Here is a 17,580-nt window from a genome sequence, read left to right on the forward strand (position 1 = left end):
TTTAGTCCTGGTTTAGTCCTGGTTTAGTCCTGGTTTAGTCCTGGTTTAGTCCTGGTTTTAGACCTGGTTTTAGTTCTGGTTTAGTCCTGGTTTAGTCCTGGTTTAGACCTGGTTTAGACCTGGTTTAGTCCTGGTTTAGACCTGGTTTAGACCTGGTTTAGTCCTGGTTTAGTCCTGGTTTAGTTCTGGTTTAGACCTGGTTTAGTCCTGGTTTAGTGGTTTAGTCCTGGTTTAGTCCTGGTTTAGACCTGGTTTAGACCTGGTTTAGACCTGGTTTAGTTCCTGGTTTAGACCTGGTTTAGACCTGGTTTAGTTTAGTCCTGGTTTAGTCCTGGTTTAGTCCTGGTTTAGTCCTGGTTTAGTCCTGGTTTAGTCCTGGTTTAGTCCTGGTTTAGTCCTGGTTTAGTCCTGGTCCTAGTCTATGACTTATGATCAGTTGAAGATTTTGAGGCTGTTGTATTTGGACGACAAACTGCCATGAATTTTAAATAATTCTTTCATTCTTATCATTTTGTGTTTGTTCACACTTGTGCAGCTTTGAGTAAATCAATAGGATTTGTCCCGTCAGATTTAGACGTTTGTATCTGAAAACTCCACAGATCAGATGTTTGTTGTTGGTGTAAACCAGTGTTAAAGCGAGTCTCACCTGCCGACAGCGTCGGCCCCCGGGGCGTCGGCCCCCGGGGCGTCGGCCCCCGTCGGCCCCTGTTTTTAAGTGTAGCAAAATGTATTTTTATATTTGAAGTATAAAAAGTCTTGTTCCACTGGCAGTAATTTTACTCTGAAAGTGAAATTGACTCAAATCATGATCAAACTTTCTTAATTCAAGTCATCGTAACTTGACTAGATTTAGTTTTTTCCAATGTGGCTTTTAAATTTAAGGAGTAGAGCCTGGGCAAAGATCGCTAGATGACTCAAACATGTGTAGCAAACATATAAAACGTCAGGCTGTTTTTGATGAGGGAACAACGTTATAACACGAAATAAATCTCCAAAAACCAACCAAAGCGGTGCTCACCTGCCGCTGAGCTTCAGATGAACTTGATTCAGCCGTGATCACTGTTGTTTTAGATCTTTTCCTCCGCACTGTTTCTGCTGCCGCCGCCGCCACCGCCGCCTTCACCGCCGCCGCCGCCGCCGCCTCCGCCGCCGCCTCCGCCGCCGCCTCCGCCGCCGCCGCCGCCGCCGCCCCGCCTCCGCCTCCGCCGCCGCCGCCGCCCCTTTTCATACAAAACAAAAAACAAGAGCCGTGTTCGACTTCTGGTTGACTCGCTCATTTTAAGCCCCTTCACTGGTGTAAAACTATGACACGTACAGTATTTGTCTCAGGTACCGTCCCACCAAACTGGATTCTGGCATCGTTTTGTTGTGGCATTTCCTACTCACCTGATAAAGTCGTGCTCCAGGGTCTGAGCAGCAGTGATCCTCTGAGTCCCGTCCAGACAGAGCATCGCCTTCACCAGGTCAATAAAGGCACCGAGCTCAGCGCTGTCATAACTGTGTCTAATTTTGGCCTGAAAAAGAGTAAATCATTCCAAAATAAGAACTGTGAACACAAATGAAGCATAAGAAATGTTGAGCTCAAGTTAAATCATACGTCGATCACTTCATCCAGAGAGTCAAAGGCGTCTGTTTCATGGGCCTTGATCGTATTCGGAGGCAGTTTAGAAGAACTTTCAAACTGATCTGTGGTCTAATCCAAAAGAAAATCCAGGTGATTTACCGTGACGACTTTGAATGAATTGGTGAAATAAAAAGCTGTTTACCTTTATCTTCCAGCTGGTCCCGTCAGCACTGAAATACTCATGGGTGTTGACCGCTTCACTGAGGACGTGGTCAGGAGGTTGACCCAATATTTTGACTATAGTCGTCAGCTAAAGAAACAAAAGATACAAGACGTGGTTAAATGTTTGGATTTTTTACGACTGTGTGAACGTTTTCTTCACAACAACAGTTCTAGTACTTACAGTCTCAAATTCTGTTCGGTCGGGAAACAGATCAAACCCAGTGAGCAAAGTGACCGACATGGTGCCCAGAGACCAGACGTCTATGGCCTCGTCGAACGGGAGTCCGAGGATGATTTCTGGAGCTCTGTGTGGAACAAACGCAAAATAGAGACACACATAAAAGCACGTTCACACTTCATAAAAGCATCATTCATCTCCAATTGTGCAGAGGTGGGCACTCATTTTACTTGAGTAATATTTAGTTTGAAGTTTATGGATCCTCTTCCTGTGAACAACTGAAACACAACTGGAAAACTTTATGTTGTAAAAAAGCTTCAATAATTTGAACTTCTGCGCTACTTACAACTGACCTTCAGTTACGATTTGTTTTGTATTTTCATTTTTTTCATGATTTTCTTTGGAAATGTTCTATTCTGTGTATCATTTGTCCAATTACATTAAGTCATAATTCATAAATTTGACTTTTGCGCCGCATATGGACTAAACCAGGACTAAAACAGGTCTCAATCCTGGTCTGGTCCTGTTCTGAGTCCCGGTCTGGTCTCGGGTCTCAGTCCTAATCACCCTACAGTCTACGCGGGCGCAACTCCGAGCCCGTCCCGACACTCCTGGTTCAGTCCTGGTTCAGTCCTGGTTCAGGACTGAGACCAGGACCAGACCGGGACCAGGATTGAGACCAGGACCAGACCAGGACTGAGACCGAGACTGAGACCAGGAATGAGACCGTGGCCAGACCAGGACTGAGACTGGTTTTAGTCCTGGTTCAGTCCTGGTTCAGTCCTGGTTCAGGACTGAGACAGGACCAGACCGGGACCAGGATTGAGACCAGGACCAGACCAGGACTGAGACCGAGACTGAGACCAGGAATGAGACCGTGGCCAGACCAGGACTGAGACTGGTTTTAGTCCTGGTTCAGTCCTGGTTCAGTCCTGGTTCAGGACTGAGACCAGGACCATATCTGGACCGAGACCGGGACCAGACCGGGACCAGGATTGAGACCAGGACCAGACCAGGACTGAGACCGAGACTGAGACCAGGAATGAGACCGTGGCCAGACCAGGACTGAGACTGGTTTTAGTCCTGGTTCAGTCCTGGTTCAGTCCTGGTTCAGTCCGTAAGCGGCACAAAAGTCCGACATCGGGAAACATTTTTCCATTCTTCATCTAAACACAAAATGGAAAAAAACAGAAAAAAACAATCGTTATCCATTTTTTCATTTTGGTTTTGAGACAAATAATGAAGGAAATAGTTCTAGTCATGTTGCTCTTACTTCAGGACCATTCGTGGAGACTCCCCCCGCCTCTGCTCTTCACATGTGACACTAACTCTTACCTGTAGGGGACACGTTGCGCCGTCATGTCCGGTATCGTCCTCTTCCGCTCCATAAAAGCTCCAAAATCGGCCAGTTTGATCTTAATTGGCTCGTTGCTACGGTGACACAGCCAGATGTTTTCCATTGAAACACCCGTATGGATTATCCCCTTGGACTCCAGGGTCTGTAGAGCCGTGGCCGTCTGCAAAAGTTGTAACGTTCAATTAAAACACAAATAAATTCTCTGTCAGATTCTATGTTTGTTGAAGCGGTTCTTACCTGCTGGACAACGGCCTGGACGTCACTCATGGGCAGTGGGGAGAGTTGTTTCATGTACGAAGTTAAGTTCATACTGAGCTCCTCCAAAACTAGAGCCTCCCCACGGCCGGTTGGCAACTTTTCAATAAATGTCACTATATTTTGATGATCCGCCTCCTGTTCTGCAGTTGTTTCCAGCAGTTGGACCTGATTTTGAAGAAAAACACAAATCAAAAACAGGTTAGTGGAGCGTTAACATAGATTGTGAACTTTGTCTTAGCACAAAATCTAAGCAGAAAGGACTGACTTTTCTGGTACAACAACACGTGAGTTCATTTTGTGTCCACTGTTCTAGTCAACAGTTCTTCTTTTCTCTTTTTTTGTTGAAAATCAGACACATAAACGTGACAACGACCACTTAAATTCATCACAAGTGGCTGAAAATGTGTCGTTTAAATCCATTTTACAATCTAAAAATGCATCAGTGCAAATCTATCAAATGCACAAACTAAATCTGAGTGTCAAATATACAAATGATTCACGTGTGCCTATTGTACATCATTTGCCATCGATATTTTATTTGGCATTAATAAAAACATTTTAAGCAGCCTAAACTTGCGGATGTCGTCTAATCTCACGCACATTTTAGACAATTCCTTTCTGCTTCTCCGTGTTTGATTGAGCTTAAGAAAGTGAAAGTTCCCAATTTGCAGGGTTTGTGGACGGGAGCGGGACAAAATATGGCAGACGCGGGCCGGAGCGGGAATGAAAATGACAATTATTTGCGGGAGCAGGACTGACATTCTGCGGACTGATATATGAGAAAATAGTCCCTCAACATGCAACGATTCATGCAATGCAAAGTCTGCTCTTCTATTAGATTTGCTTTGGTGCTTTGTGGAGTGGGTAAGTCTGTTTTTAGTGACGGGATAAATAACTATGGCCATCGACACTATTATTCCCAACTATTTAAAGGTCGAAAAGTGTAAAGTTTGGTGTCACACTTACCTCACGCTGAGTCTTGTTGTGTGAATGCGGCAGCTTGATGGTCACACTCTTCCCGGTGTCGCCTCGTCTGCAGTTGAACATCTGACCAAACCTGCCGTTCCCCAGGATGTTGGTGACTTTGAATCCTTCTGGGAGAACTGCACTGATCCCCTCACGGGTCAGTGGCTTGTTGAATATGTCTCTGTGAAAGAAATAAGACAGTTACATAAACTTGAAATGTTTTAGTCTATTTTTTTTTGTTTTTTATCATTATACGCAGATTTTTCTTACCCTTCATCCTCCTGGTTCTCTGTGGGGATATAAAGTTTTCTCACTGAAGGATTCTCACTGTAATGACAAAAAAACAGCTCATGTTATCAAATATAGCGACTAATATTGTGTAAAGTCACGTCGACAACTCTAAAAGTGAAAATACAGTTGAAAAAGTGAGGATTTCTAGCTGTTTAAACCTTCATCTTGCTAAATAAAAGTGTTGCCATCGTAATTATGATTTATCATTTACACAGTTTTAGCCTTTGTTTATATTAAAGTTTGTGTCATATTAACTTTCTGTGTCTGACCAGGAAGTCAAATTACAAAATATATGCAGTAAATAGAAAAAAATAAAATAAAATGGCAAGAATTTGAGTAAAATCTTCTAAAAAAAAAAAGTCTAATCTGTCATATGATGCTCTTTGTTCATTCTATATTAAGACTAGTTAAGGTGCAGTTATTAGGGATGTAACAACAATTGAAACACGGTGATATCGTATCGTCAAAAGTCTCACAATAATATCGTGAGTTGTCGCAATATATCGAATCTCAAGTGTCTCTGCTTGAATTCATTGTCTTGGTTCAGCTGCAGCAGCAGCTAAAAACTACATAGACCATGATCCTTTGCTCTGTTTCAGTCCAATCAACACGCTGAAATAACTGTTATGATGCACTTTTAAATGAGAGGAAAATATCGCAATAAATATCGTACCGTAGGGGTGTAACGATACCCAAATCTCACGATACGATATTGTCACGGTACGATATTTATTGTGATATTTTGTGGCGCGAACAAAACTGTAAATATTCTCCTTTTTCCTCTTAAATTGTCTTGACGAGACTTAATCCAAAGAAGGAAAACTTCAAAGTGCTTAGAAATGTGAACTTATTTCCTCTTCGAGTCTAAACTGAAATGGAGCAAAGGATCATGGTCTATGTAGTTTTTTTTTAGCTCCTGCTGCACCAGAACTTTAAACTGAAGCAAAGACACTTGTCATTTGACATATTGTGATGGTCCAGGATATTATTGTGAGAACTTTGACGATACGATATTGTCACGATATTTCAGTTATCGTGAGAATATCGTATCGAGAGGTTTGGATATCGTTACATCCCTAGTAGTTATGATCAAGTCAAAGCTGACTGGAGGATTTCAGACGGTGTAATTCTTTTGTCGTGGTCGACTTGCAGCATTCGGCCGAGCAACAGTGTGGCTGCTTCTGTGTCTCTGTCGTCCTCCAGGCTCCACAACTTCAACTCGCCCTAGAAACAAGTCATCCACAGATTAGTTTTCACATTTTCACCTTTAACGTCCATGTTTCGTTTTCGCTCTATCGCTTACCTCTACCACATGACGGAGTGAAGTGTACTTTTCAGTCAAGCGCGTTGGAAAGAAGTTTGCAAACTGAAAAGATTTTGAAAGTTCAAATCACACGTTTTAATAATATACACGACCAGCTGAACGTTTGGACACACTTTTTCATTTATGTTTCTTCTCTATTTTTGAAAATGGGCCAATCTTGAGGACTGGTAGTTTATTTGACATATAAGATGAGGTCATGATAGTTTTGAATCCATCAAGATAAACTCAGTATTTACCCTAAGTGTCCAGTTTTGGCCAATGAGTTTAAAGTGCACAAATGTCTTAGCTCCTTTGTTGAGGAAGGAGGCAGATGGTTTGCCGAAGAGTTTCACTATAACAGTCAACTTTAGAAGAGAAACAAACGTTAGATAAGGTTTATTCAGATGATTTACTGTTACACTGAGGTGGGACGTGTATGTAAAAAAATAGAAAAGCAAAATGCATCGTTAAAGAGGAGGTATCGTGAAAAGTCGACTTTGTGGAGCTTTTTACCATGTTATAACATTCCCTCATCAAAAAAAAAAAAAAGCCCAAAGAGGTTTTAAATGTCATCCGTGCGTGTTTGAGTAATTTAGTGATCTCTCTTCCAGGCACTATTTGAGCCCTTCTTAAAGTTCGTAAGTAAGATTCTGTCCAATGCTGAGCTCACAGCTCAAATATACAGCAGCAAGATACAAAACACTAGACAGTCTGGCGCCACCTAGTGCCTCCTCTCAATTTCATTTCTCTCCAGCGACTAGGTCAGGAATCAAAATACACTAGCCAGTTTGCAAGAACTGCAGAAGTGCGAGTTCGGGCACCAGCCAATCAGCGAAGAGCCGTACGTTCAGAGTCGGCGACGATTCCCGAGATGGAGGATTTAAAGCCGGAACAAAGAGAATGTTTGGTGAATTTTATCAAAGGGAAAGATGTTATTGTCCTTCTTCCTACGGGATCTGGGAAAAGCTTAATACACCAGTTTGTCCCGTTATCGGCGCATTACATACGTCACCACCAAATAGGAGCGATCGGTTAAATGAAAAAAGTATGAGCCTATTGTCGAGTGAACGAATTCTAATGAGGTCAGACAGTTTCCACCAAGTGAAAGCGGCTGATGAATCGAGCTAATGAAACACTACAACTTGACAAACCTGAGCATATCCAAAACAATAAAGGGGAACACGGTGATCTAAACATGTTACCTGTTAGCAGTGGAATGTCCCCTCTTTAAAATAATGTCTGAATATTGTTCTCAAGATAATGCAAAAATCAACTTATTCATTTCTGTTCGTCCCTCCCACCGCTGTGTCGGTGACTTACTATTTGATGTGCATCTGTGTCAGGGAATATATCCGCTGTATCAACATTAGGGCAAACAGGTTTGCCAGGCTCCACACATCCACAGCTTCACTGACCTTCATCCCCAGAATCACTTCTGGAGCCTGAGGGAAGAACAAACACATGAACTTCAAATGTACAAGGTCGAGGTTATTAAGGCAAGACACTGCAGGCCACAGGAAAATCATCTGAAATCTGGAGATGTCATTTAGAAACCTTTTCTGTAGTAGAAAAAAAACATTTAGAAATAAGGCATTTTATGTGTCAAAATTGCCAACGTTGCACATATTTGGGACATGTCGATCTGTAAATGGGCAGAACCAGGTTTAAATTTTGTCAGATTAGATACAAAAAAATAGACAAAATTCTATTAGAAAGTTTGGTGCAACTTACAGCCGTGCGTTTAGGTCAAACTGATGTTTGTGTGTAAATCTATGAAAGCAACTTAAATGAAATAATAAACCATGTGCTTTTGTGTGTCTCCCCTTCATCACATAAACAGTCTCATATCTAACTTGACGCCGACAGGCTGGATGTTCATGTCTGTTGTGACCTCGGCTGTGGACACGGCCAAACCAAAGTCAATGACTTTGAGAGTCAAAGGCCTCAGGTTATGATCACAGATCATGATATTTCCCATGTGAAGATCCGTGTGGATTAAGCACATCTCCTCCAAAGCTGTAGCCACCTGCACAATGTTACAACACAAACAATTAGATAGAAAGTTTGAGATTTATTTATCATTATCTTTCATTTCCCATTCATTTTTCTGTAGACTTTAATCTGGTAAAGTAATCTGGCACGAATCAGCTAAGTAATGATGACAACACCTACTAGTATATTGTTATTTTAAATCTGTTTTTGTTTTTTCTTTTGTAATTCTGTGAGGAAATCAAATCAAATCAAATGTATTTGTATAGCACATTTAAAACAGTTTCAAACAGCCAAAGTTTTCCAGATCATTTCAAAAATAACAATAACAGCAAGATGAAATGAATGGGAAATAAACGTAGAACCAGTCTGGATACGGGCGAGACTTTTGAGCCACACGATGATCTGATTTTACCACGACTTTATATTGATATTACATACACCAGTCAAAAGTTGACTATACTTTGAGGCATCTAAATCTAAAATAGAATACAAATATAGTCTTATATATTTACAGTCTTATATAGGAGTGTAACGATATCCAAGTCTCACGATACGATATCGTCACAGTACGATATTTACTGCGATATCTGTGGAGGCTAAACAGCTAAAACTCAGACTTCATCCAAAGAACTAAGACTTGAAAGTGTTTGAACTGTTATTTCTTCTTGTCGTCTGCACTGAAATGGAGCAAAGGATCATGGTCCATGTAGTTCCCACTGTCTTTTGTTTTGAACTATGGCTGCACCGTAACAATGAATTTAAGCAAAGAGATTTGTAATTCGATATATTGAGATGGTCCACGATATTACTGAGAACTTTGACGATACCACATCAGGATATTTTGGTTATTGTTACGTCCCTCGTCTTACACTATTTACTAACATACTTTTTGTTCTTTGTGACATAATCTCGTATACATTTTATTCTCATGTTTTTGTAGCACATGTAAAGTCACATTTTTGACTCTCAAGTTAAGGTTAGAATTAGGATTAGAACGATTCATTTGGTTAAGTGTAGAGTTTTGGGACATGGAAAAATAGTCTCACCAAGGGAAACACCAAGGGAAACACCAAGGGAAACACCAAGGGAAACATCAAGGGAAACGTCAAGGGAAACGTCAAGGGAAACGTCAAGGGAAACGTCAAGGGAAACGTCAAGGGAAACAAGGGAAACTCAAGGGAAACGTCAAGGGAAACACCAAGGGAAACATCAAGGGAAACGTCAAGGGAAACGTCAAGGGAAACGTCAAGGGAAACGTCAAGGGAAACGCCAAGGGAAACGTCAAGGGAAACAAGGGAAACGCCAAGGGAAACGTCAAGGGAAACGTCAAGGAAACGTCAAGGGAAACACCAAGGGGAAACGCCAAGGGAAACGCCAGGGGAAACGTCAAGGGAAACACCAAGGGAAACGTCAAGGGAAACGCCAAGGGAAACGCAAGGGAAACGTCAAGGGAAACACGGGAAACACCAAGGGAAACACCAAGGAAGTCCCGAATGAGAAAAGTCCGTGTACAAACTTTTGACTGGAAGTATATTACATCACGACATGTATAACTTAAATCGGTATAAAACCTGTAAAGTCATTTGAACATTTTTTGTGCACTTAGACAAAAACACTTTGCACTGTTTCACCTGTTGGATAATGGTGCGAATATCTGAGAGGGGCAAAGGGTGATGCCTCCACCAAAACGTCCCTATACTCATGTCCAGCTTTTCAAAGATCATGCCTTTGCCGAAAGGAGTTTCAAAAGACCCGAAGAACTTCACTATGTTGCTCTGGTCCGCCCCCTGCTCCATCAGGCGGCGCAGTGTACGAACCTGCACACACAAGAAGAGGAGTTACATCTGACCATTTTTTGGACATTTTACTAACATTCTTGACTAGTTTTCTTCAATTATTCAGATTTTTAGTATTTCTGTTTTCATTTTGGTCAAGTTTATCCTTTTACTTCCTAGTTGGACATGAACACGTATGACAAACACACAGGAAACTGCAGAACTGTTCCCCATCAAACATAATGGTAAGAAAACCTCTAAATTGCATAATAGTTACAATTAGATCAAAAAAGTATTTCTGTACTTTTCTTCCCACCACACAAAACTAGAATAAATATTTATAACATGTACTACTACTCCCACCAAATAAGTACTGTATTTTTTGGACTATAAGTTGCACTTTTTTTCATGGTTTGGCTGTTTCCTGCGACTTATATGTTCACATTTTCACACTGACAGCCTCAAGAGGGCGCTCTAGGCTTGTCTGCTACTACTATTACTCCGGTACCACTGTCTCTTGGCTCTACTGCACATGTCTCCTGCAGAAAGAGCCGCTGTCCTGTTCTGTACCACTGAACATTTTTAATTTACAATATTTTCCACAATATTATTCGCTCTGGATTATAATTCGTCATTAAACGTTCTATTTTCAAACTTTTTTCACAAATAAACTGCGTGGGACTTTAAAGGAAACCCAACAGTGTGATGTGTGAGTGGTTTTGTTTGTTCACGGTGACTCTGGGCTTTGTTCAGTTGTGGCGTGTAGGGAGTAGTGTCTGGGACCAGCGGATTGTCGGCGTGTTCGCAGTGACTCAGTCGTTCAGTTGTGGCTCAGAGCGGCACTCGCTTTTCCAGTTGGTTCCTCCGTTCCGTTCCTCATCTGCGTGGGTCTGAGTGTGTCTGCGGGTGTGTTTGGCCGTGCGGTCGCTGTCTGCTGCGTGCGTGTTTGCGTGCGCTGCGGGTTGTGCAGCGAGTCGTGCTGGGAGTGGATTGGTGCACAGGGCGCTCGGGATTGTGGGGCGCGCAGTCGTTTTTTGATGGGGTTGGAGGCGTCCAATATCCCGGAAAATGACTTCAATGAGAACCGAAACCATCCTGTCACTGGTGGATTCAGACGGGCCAGAATAATTCAAACTGGAATTGAATGTGGAGTCTGAGGATAGTAGCGGCGCTCCGTTTACCTCTGGAGGTCACGGAGTTTCTCAGAAGTGACACCGAGGATGAAGAATTGAATGGATTTAGTGATTTGGAGTGAGATGGAGAGTTTGATCAACTTGTTCTGCTATAGTTTATCTGAAGAACTGTGCATATGTGACATTAACAGTCTGTTGTTCTCTGTTCTATTGTTTTTACTAGAACTTGACTTTCAAGATGAAATGTCGGTTCCTGGTGTCTGATTCTATAAAATTAATTTCCCCCCAAAAGTGCGACTTTTATGTTTTTTTCTTCATTTTTTGGCTGGTGTGACTTATAGTCCAAAAAGTACAGTCATCATTAGAACATCATGAAATATCATATATCCTGTCATGTGCACTTATAATATTCAAACCTGGACTTACCTCCTTCCTCGTGTCTTGCTTGAAGGTGGGAAGTTTAGCCACCACCGCTTCCCGAGTGTCTCTGTTCTGACACTCCACCACTTGACTGAAGGCTCCGTTGCCGATATGATTTATGAATTCGTACTGTCGTGGTATTGTCAGCTTATTCTCGGCAACAGTCAGGACAGTATACTCGTCCTCCTCTGAAGCACTCGCATCCGCCCCTGAGACCCGCCGACCCGTCTCCCGATCCTCTTCGTCCATTAAAACAAACAAACTCCCCCCCAGATCCTCTTCCGACGCCGATAAACCAGAACTCATTTCCAGATTCTGGGGTTGGCTCCCTGCACAAGCAATGACAGACACTAAATGAGTTTTCCCACTCACACAAGTGCACCCACAGACAGGTGAAAGTCTGGTTTTGAAGTGTACTGGCGTCAGCTGATGTTTGAAACTTTTCTAGTAAATTGCCACCACTTCACACACCAGGATTCACATGAAAAAACCTAGCAGATTTTAAGCCTTGTTTGTTGAGTTGTGTCTCCCTGACAAAAAGTACGTCTGTCCTCTGCTGCGTCACCTGGAAATGAACTGAAGAAGTGGAGCAAAGAGACAAAGTACTTTACATGTCATCCATCGCCATAGAGACCATCCATCCATCCATCGCCATCCATCGCCATCCATCCATCCATCGCCATAGAGACCATCCATCCATCCATCCATCCATCCATCCATCGCCATAGAGACCATCCATCCATCCATCCATCGCCATAGAGACCATCCATCCATCCATCCATCCATCGCCATAGAGACCATCCATCCATCCATCCATCCATCCATCCATCCATCGCCATAGAGACCATCCATCCATCCATCCATCGCCATAGAGACCATTCCAGAATGACATAATATGCAAATTAAAACAGCTTTGTTATTTTTCAAAATATGTTTCCTTTAGCTGTTCTCTATGAAATTTTTTTCTTACATTTATTTGAGTAAACTACAGAAAAAGTTTCCAAATGATACTTCTAAATTTAAAGGTTGTATGGAGGATTTGTTTTGTTTCAAATTGTCAATGATAGTTTTATAGAGATAAAGTCGCCTTGTAATTATGGCGACGTTCACTCTGCACCTGAAGTTTCCCAAATCTGATGTTTTGTCTCTATGTTTCTGTATCTGATCTTTTCATGACGTCTGAACCACACAGATGTGATGTTTTCACATGTGACCAGGACACTTGGATCTGTGCTCCTGAAACTGATCCATATCTGATCTTTAACATGTGACTTGAGTGTGAACAGTCAGGTCACATTCATCCACCTACACGTCATCAACAAGACACAAACGTCACTATTCTGCACTGAAGGAGGCTGTTAGGACGCAGCTCGTTTGTGGTGAGGGAAGTAACAAAAATAAAACCAAGATGTAAAAGGGAATAAATTAAATCATGTTTAATTAACAGGAATGTAAAGGTAAATGAACAAAAGAAACTAAAATATACAGAAAACAACCTAAACTAAGAAACAGAACAACAGAATAAACAGAGTTTCGTGCCACAAAAGGGTCACGCAGACTTACACAAAAAACGAGTGGTAAAACTTAGGGACACAGACGAAACCTAAAACACAAGTTCAACAAATTGAACCACATAAACTCACAAACAGAATCGAGTGACCAAATCAAAAAAGACACAAAACAGAACTAGACTAAACTACACAAACACGAAACAAAATGTCAGACTGACCACCAAGACCAGCAGCCCCGAACAGGTGCTGGTCGTCTCCTGAAATAGGGGGCGTGGCTGCAGGTGAGGTGGGCGTCGACCTGCCCCACCAATCACGGACCAGGGCTCCTGCAGCAGGAATCAAGAGAACTCTGCAGAAATATTAGAACTAAGGCCTGGGCCGTAACAGAATCAAAAATAAGTCAAGAGCTTCTGGAGGTTGATCAGGTTTTACCAGCTGCCCTACAGCCTCTGATCCTTAGAACAAAAAACTCTACAAATGGAATTGAATTTACTTTATCCAACAGAAACTACAAAATTACTGACACAACTTAAACACAGACATTATGAATATGGGGAAAAGCCTGGCAAATTGTTGGCCCAGCAAATTAAAGAGGAAGCTGCATCAAGACTAATAACAGAAATACAAACTGATACAGAACCCAGAGTAATTAATAAAACATTTCAACATTTTTACTCTAAACTTTATTCTTCAGAATCTGAACACAACCCAAAGATAAAAGACCAATTTTTTGCCAATATTCAAGTGCCGACCAGAAGCTTAGAAAACAAACGATTGTTGGAGGAACCTATTTCAAAAGAAGAAGTAAAACTGGCAACTAACAGTTTACAAAGTTCAAAAAGCCCTGGCCCGGACGAGTTCTACAAAACATTCAGTGAGAAACTCACTCCTCTTTAGTTCAATGTTGATAATGAACCTTTTCCACTGTTTCTTCCAACCTGCTTTATCTGATGCAAATATCTTTGAGTCACGAGTCGGACAAGGACCCGACTAAACCAGAGTCTGACACACCCAGACTCTCTTAAACCTACACAACTAAATATTGGCAAAAATTGTAGCCAGACGTTTGGAGGAGGTTCTCCCAGCGGTCGTGTCTCCAGACCAAATTGGATTAATTAAAAACCCACAACTATTTTTTATCATTAGAAGATTGTTCAATATTATTTATCCTTCAATAATCAAACACCAGAGGTTCTACTCTCACTGGACGCTGAGCCTTTGACAGGGTCGAATGTGATTTTCTTTTCTCTGCCCTGTCGAGGTTTGGATTTGGCCCCAATTATATTTCTTTTGTGAAGTTGCTCTATGCCCGACCAAAGCAACAGTCCAAACAAATAACCTGAGCTCGAGTTCTTTTCCTCTGTATCGTTCAACACAGGACTGTCCATCATCACCCTTGTAATTTGTTAGTTATAGAACCTCTTGTGGTATCGTTGCCCTCTGCAGGAGGTTACAGGGGGATTCTGAGGGGGGAGACAGAGCACAAGGTGTTTTTACATGCAGGTGACCTACTTTTATATATTTCAGACCACAGATAATGACCAGACTGTCTGATTTTGGGAAGATGTCAGGATACAAAATTAAGATATCAGAGATTATACTATTTCCAACTGGCTCCAAAAGACTCACATCTGTTGGATCTTCTCCCTTTGCCGTCTCAAAGAGTTTCCGATACATTGAGACATTGAAATATTACAGGTGAGATGTCGGGACTCTTCAAGTTACATTTTGGGATCCTACACCAACAAACGGATTAACAGTTTAAGACTGAGCAGCGTCCTGATCTCTGTCACTGCTCGTATCAGTATAATGAGGATGAATGTTTCCAGGGGTGAAGTCGTCCTGTGAACCATGTGGATATTGTCCTGCCTCTTTGTCCCAATGTCCAAACCCTAATCTGTACTGGACAAGGACGTTTGAAACTCTTTCAGTGAGTCTTAAAGACGCAGCTTCCAGTGACTCCCAGACTCTGGCACTTTCTGGGCTGTGAGTTTAACCAGTAAATAAAAGAATGTCCTGAGTTTTGTCGCACAGTTGGTCAGGGACCTGAGTTCACTTCACTGGAAAAGCAGAAAAAAAAAGCCCCAACCCATCAAACTCTTCACAGATATAATATAATATAATATAATATAATATAATATAATATAATATAAGTCTTACTGAGGAACAAACAAGAACTTTTTGACACAACATGGCAACTTTTTATTGACCATTTTAATCGTAGGTGAATATTGAGAGAATATTAAGTGTATGTGTATTTATATACAGTTGTTCTTGTTGTTGTATGTGTTTTGTTTTTATGTATGAACATGTATATTTTCTGTGCAGGTGTTTTGTTTTGTTCTTTTTTGTTTGTTTGTTTGTTTTGTTTTTTATATATTTTTTTTATTTTAATTTCAAATTTTTCTGTCTCTGAATATATTTTGTATATCTTAAAATTATAATAAACATAGTAAAAAAAAAAAGTGAATTTTCTATTTTGATAAATAAAAAATTCAGCAATTGAACTTCAGAATATAAATAATTCAAACATGCTTTTTCAAAGTGAGAAATTCAGTGGTAACATGTCATTTCTGTTCAGTTTAAAATGCACTGGAAATTTGAGCGGAAACAAAAATTGTTCCTGAAACAATTCTTATGTTTGACTGTAAATAGTTACTTTCTCCCGCCTCGAAACACATCGTTTTTTACAAACATAAACAAGCGTAACTTGCTTCTTATCTTAACTCTTAACTCGTATCTTTAGATAATATCAAAGTCAGTGTTTGACATCAGGGCTGCATGTGCTTCTCTACTGGCCTCAAAATATCTCCAAATCCCAGACTGATGTTCATTATATTATTATTATTAAATAATTATTATTATTATATTATTATTAAATAATAATTATATTATATAATTATAATTATTATATTAAATCCATATTATTACATAATAATAATTATTATATGATTATTAAATAAATCCAAATGCTCTGTTCTCTTCCTTTTCTTGTTTTTCTGATGTTTGTGCTGCTTCCACACATGGATTTTCATGGTAAAGCATTTTTTTTATTTATTTATTTATTTATTTCCTTCATGAAGCATAAAAAGACATCAACAGTGTCACAACATCAAACACACAAGAAATGAATGAAAAGGAGCAGAAAGAAGAAAAGATCTTCTGTTCTCTGCCCCTTTTCCTTTTTCAAGACAAAACATCAACATCGATCGTCACGAAACTTTCCACATGAGGAAACAGGAAAACTTGGACGTCACGTTTCAGCGTCACTTGTTTCCAGGCAGAATCAAAGTAAAAACTGTCTGAGTTCTAAACCAGGTCTAAACCAGGTCTAAACCAGGTCTAAACCAGGTCTAAACCAGGTCTAAACCAGGTCTAAACCAGGTCTAAACCAGGTAAACCAGACCAGGTCTAAAACCAGGACTAAACTAAACCAGAACTAAACCAGGACTAAACAGGACTAAACCAGGACTAGGACTAAACGAACTAAACCAGGACTAAACCAGTGTTAGGTTTATCTAAACATTGTAAACAAGAAGAAAGACAAGAGATTAATTCAGTTTTACTCATGAGGAGAACGGGCAGTGGGCATCAAAACCAACAGTCTCCACACGTTCTGATGATCAGGCTGTTCTCCTCTTTTTATTCATTAGGAGGAACTAGTTACAGTAAGGATAATCCTCAAGGGGAAACAGCAAGACATAATAAGAACTGATGCACTATGCATAGTACAAACACATAAACATGATTAACAATCAGAGGCGCCTTAGGTCAGACACCATCATAACTCTTCATGTGTGACAGTGGGAGTTGGCTTCATGTGAGGAATCACTGGAGGTTCACTAGAGCGACAGGACACTGCACACAGTTGTCAAACACACAGAGTTATTCAACAAGTGACAAGTGATTGGTTCATTATAAATCAAAGAATTGTAGTACATAAATGGTTCACTCATAGGCCTAGAATTCACACAAGTATTAGCAAATTGGGATAAATGAATATTCTGACACCAGGTCTAAACCAGGACTAAACAAAACCAGGACTGAACCAGGACTAAACCAGGTCTAAACCAGGACTAAACCAGGACTAAACCAGGACTAATCTTGGACTTGAGAGCTGCATTGAGCCCATGCAGCATGGAGCCCCGGCTGTGGCGTGGTTCTTTTGTCTGCAGTCACGTGACAGTCTACGCGGGCGCACCTTTTGGCCAGTCCCAACAAACAATTCCGGTTTAGTCCTGGTTTAGTTCTAGTTTTCTTGGTTTTATTCTGTTTAGTTCTGTTTTTCCTGGTTTAGTTCTAGTTTAGTCCTGGTTTAGACCTTGGTTTAGTTCTAGTTTAGTCCTGTTTAGTTCTAGTTTAGTCCTGGTTTAGTCCTGGTTTAGTGGTTAGTTCTAGTTTAGTCCTGGTTTAGACCTGGTTTAGTCCTGGTTTAGTTTTAGTCTTTTAGTCCTGGTTAGTCCTGGTTTAGTCCTAGTTTTAGTCCTGGTTTAGACCTGGTTTAGTTCTAGTTTAGTCCTGGTTTAGTTTCTAGTTTAGTTCCTGGTTTAGTCCTGGTTTAGTTCTAGTTTAGTCCTGGTTTAGTCCTGGTTTAGTTCTAGTTCTAGTTT

General features: G+C 40.9%; 2 protein-coding genes across 2 annotated transcripts; both read right to left on the reverse strand.

Moving 5' to 3' along the window:
* Window positions 1–642: 642 nt before the first annotated feature.
* On the reverse strand, window positions 643–4,626 carry LOC129410891 (homeodomain-interacting protein kinase 2-like). The gene is made up of 9 exons (XM_055159862.1): window positions 4,546–4,626; window positions 3,559–3,744; window positions 3,300–3,481; window positions 1,968–2,091; window positions 1,767–1,874; window positions 1,598–1,693; window positions 1,387–1,514; window positions 1,019–1,220; window positions 643–705 (listed from the first exon to the last, which is right to left on the reverse strand). The coding sequence occupies exons 1-9, from the start codon at window positions 4,624–4,626 to the stop codon at window positions 643–645; spliced, it is 1,170 nt and encodes a 389-aa protein (XP_055015837.1).
* Window positions 4,627–5,937: 1,311 nt separating this feature from the next.
* On the reverse strand, window positions 5,938–11,708 carry LOC129410892 (homeodomain-interacting protein kinase 1-like). The gene is made up of 6 exons (XM_055159863.1): window positions 11,466–11,708; window positions 9,763–9,948; window positions 7,993–8,165; window positions 7,460–7,581; window positions 6,140–6,202; window positions 5,938–6,060 (listed from the first exon to the last, which is right to left on the reverse strand). Exons 1-4 carry the CDS (start codon window positions 11,706–11,708, stop codon window positions 7,569–7,571), a joined length of 615 nt encoding a protein of 204 aa, XP_055015838.1. The 3' UTR covers window positions 5,938–6,060; window positions 6,140–6,202; window positions 7,460–7,568.
* Between the last annotated feature and the right edge of the window lie 5,872 nt (window positions 11,709–17,580).

This window comes from Boleophthalmus pectinirostris, unplaced genomic scaffold (genome assembly GCF_026225935.1).
Source record: "Boleophthalmus pectinirostris isolate CB_2022bp ecotype Guang Dong unplaced genomic scaffold, ASM2622593v1 HiC_scaffold_2825, whole genome shotgun sequence".
Lineage (NCBI taxonomy): Eukaryota > Metazoa > Chordata > Actinopteri > Gobiiformes > Gobiidae > Boleophthalmus > Boleophthalmus pectinirostris.

Bases quoted from the DNA above. Each gene is read 5' to 3' on its own strand.
- LOC129410891 (XM_055159862.1), bottom strand. From the start codon at position 4,626: ATGTTCAACTGCAGACGAGGCGACACCGGGAAGAGTGTGACCATCAAG. The intron at 2,092-3,299 runs GTAAGAGTTAGT...TGTTCCACACAG, and splicing joins GCGCAACGTGTCCCCTACAG to AGCTCCAGAAATCATCCTCG. The intron at 1,694-1,766 runs GTAAACAGCTTT...CTTTTGGATTAG, and splicing joins GGACCAGCTGGAAGATAAAG to ACCACAGATCAGTTTGAAAG.
- LOC129410892 (XM_055159863.1), bottom strand. From the start codon at position 11,708: ATGGACGAAGAGGATCGGGAGACGGGTCGGCGGGTCTCAGGGGCGGAT. The intron at 9,949-11,465 runs GTAAGTCCAGGT...TTGTGTGTGCAG, and splicing joins AGCAAGACACGAGGAAGGAG to GTTCGTACACTGCGCCGCCT. The intron at 8,166-9,762 runs GTGAAACAGTGC...AACATTGTGCAG, and splicing joins TTCGCACCATTATCCAACAG to GTGGCTACAGCTTTGGAGGA.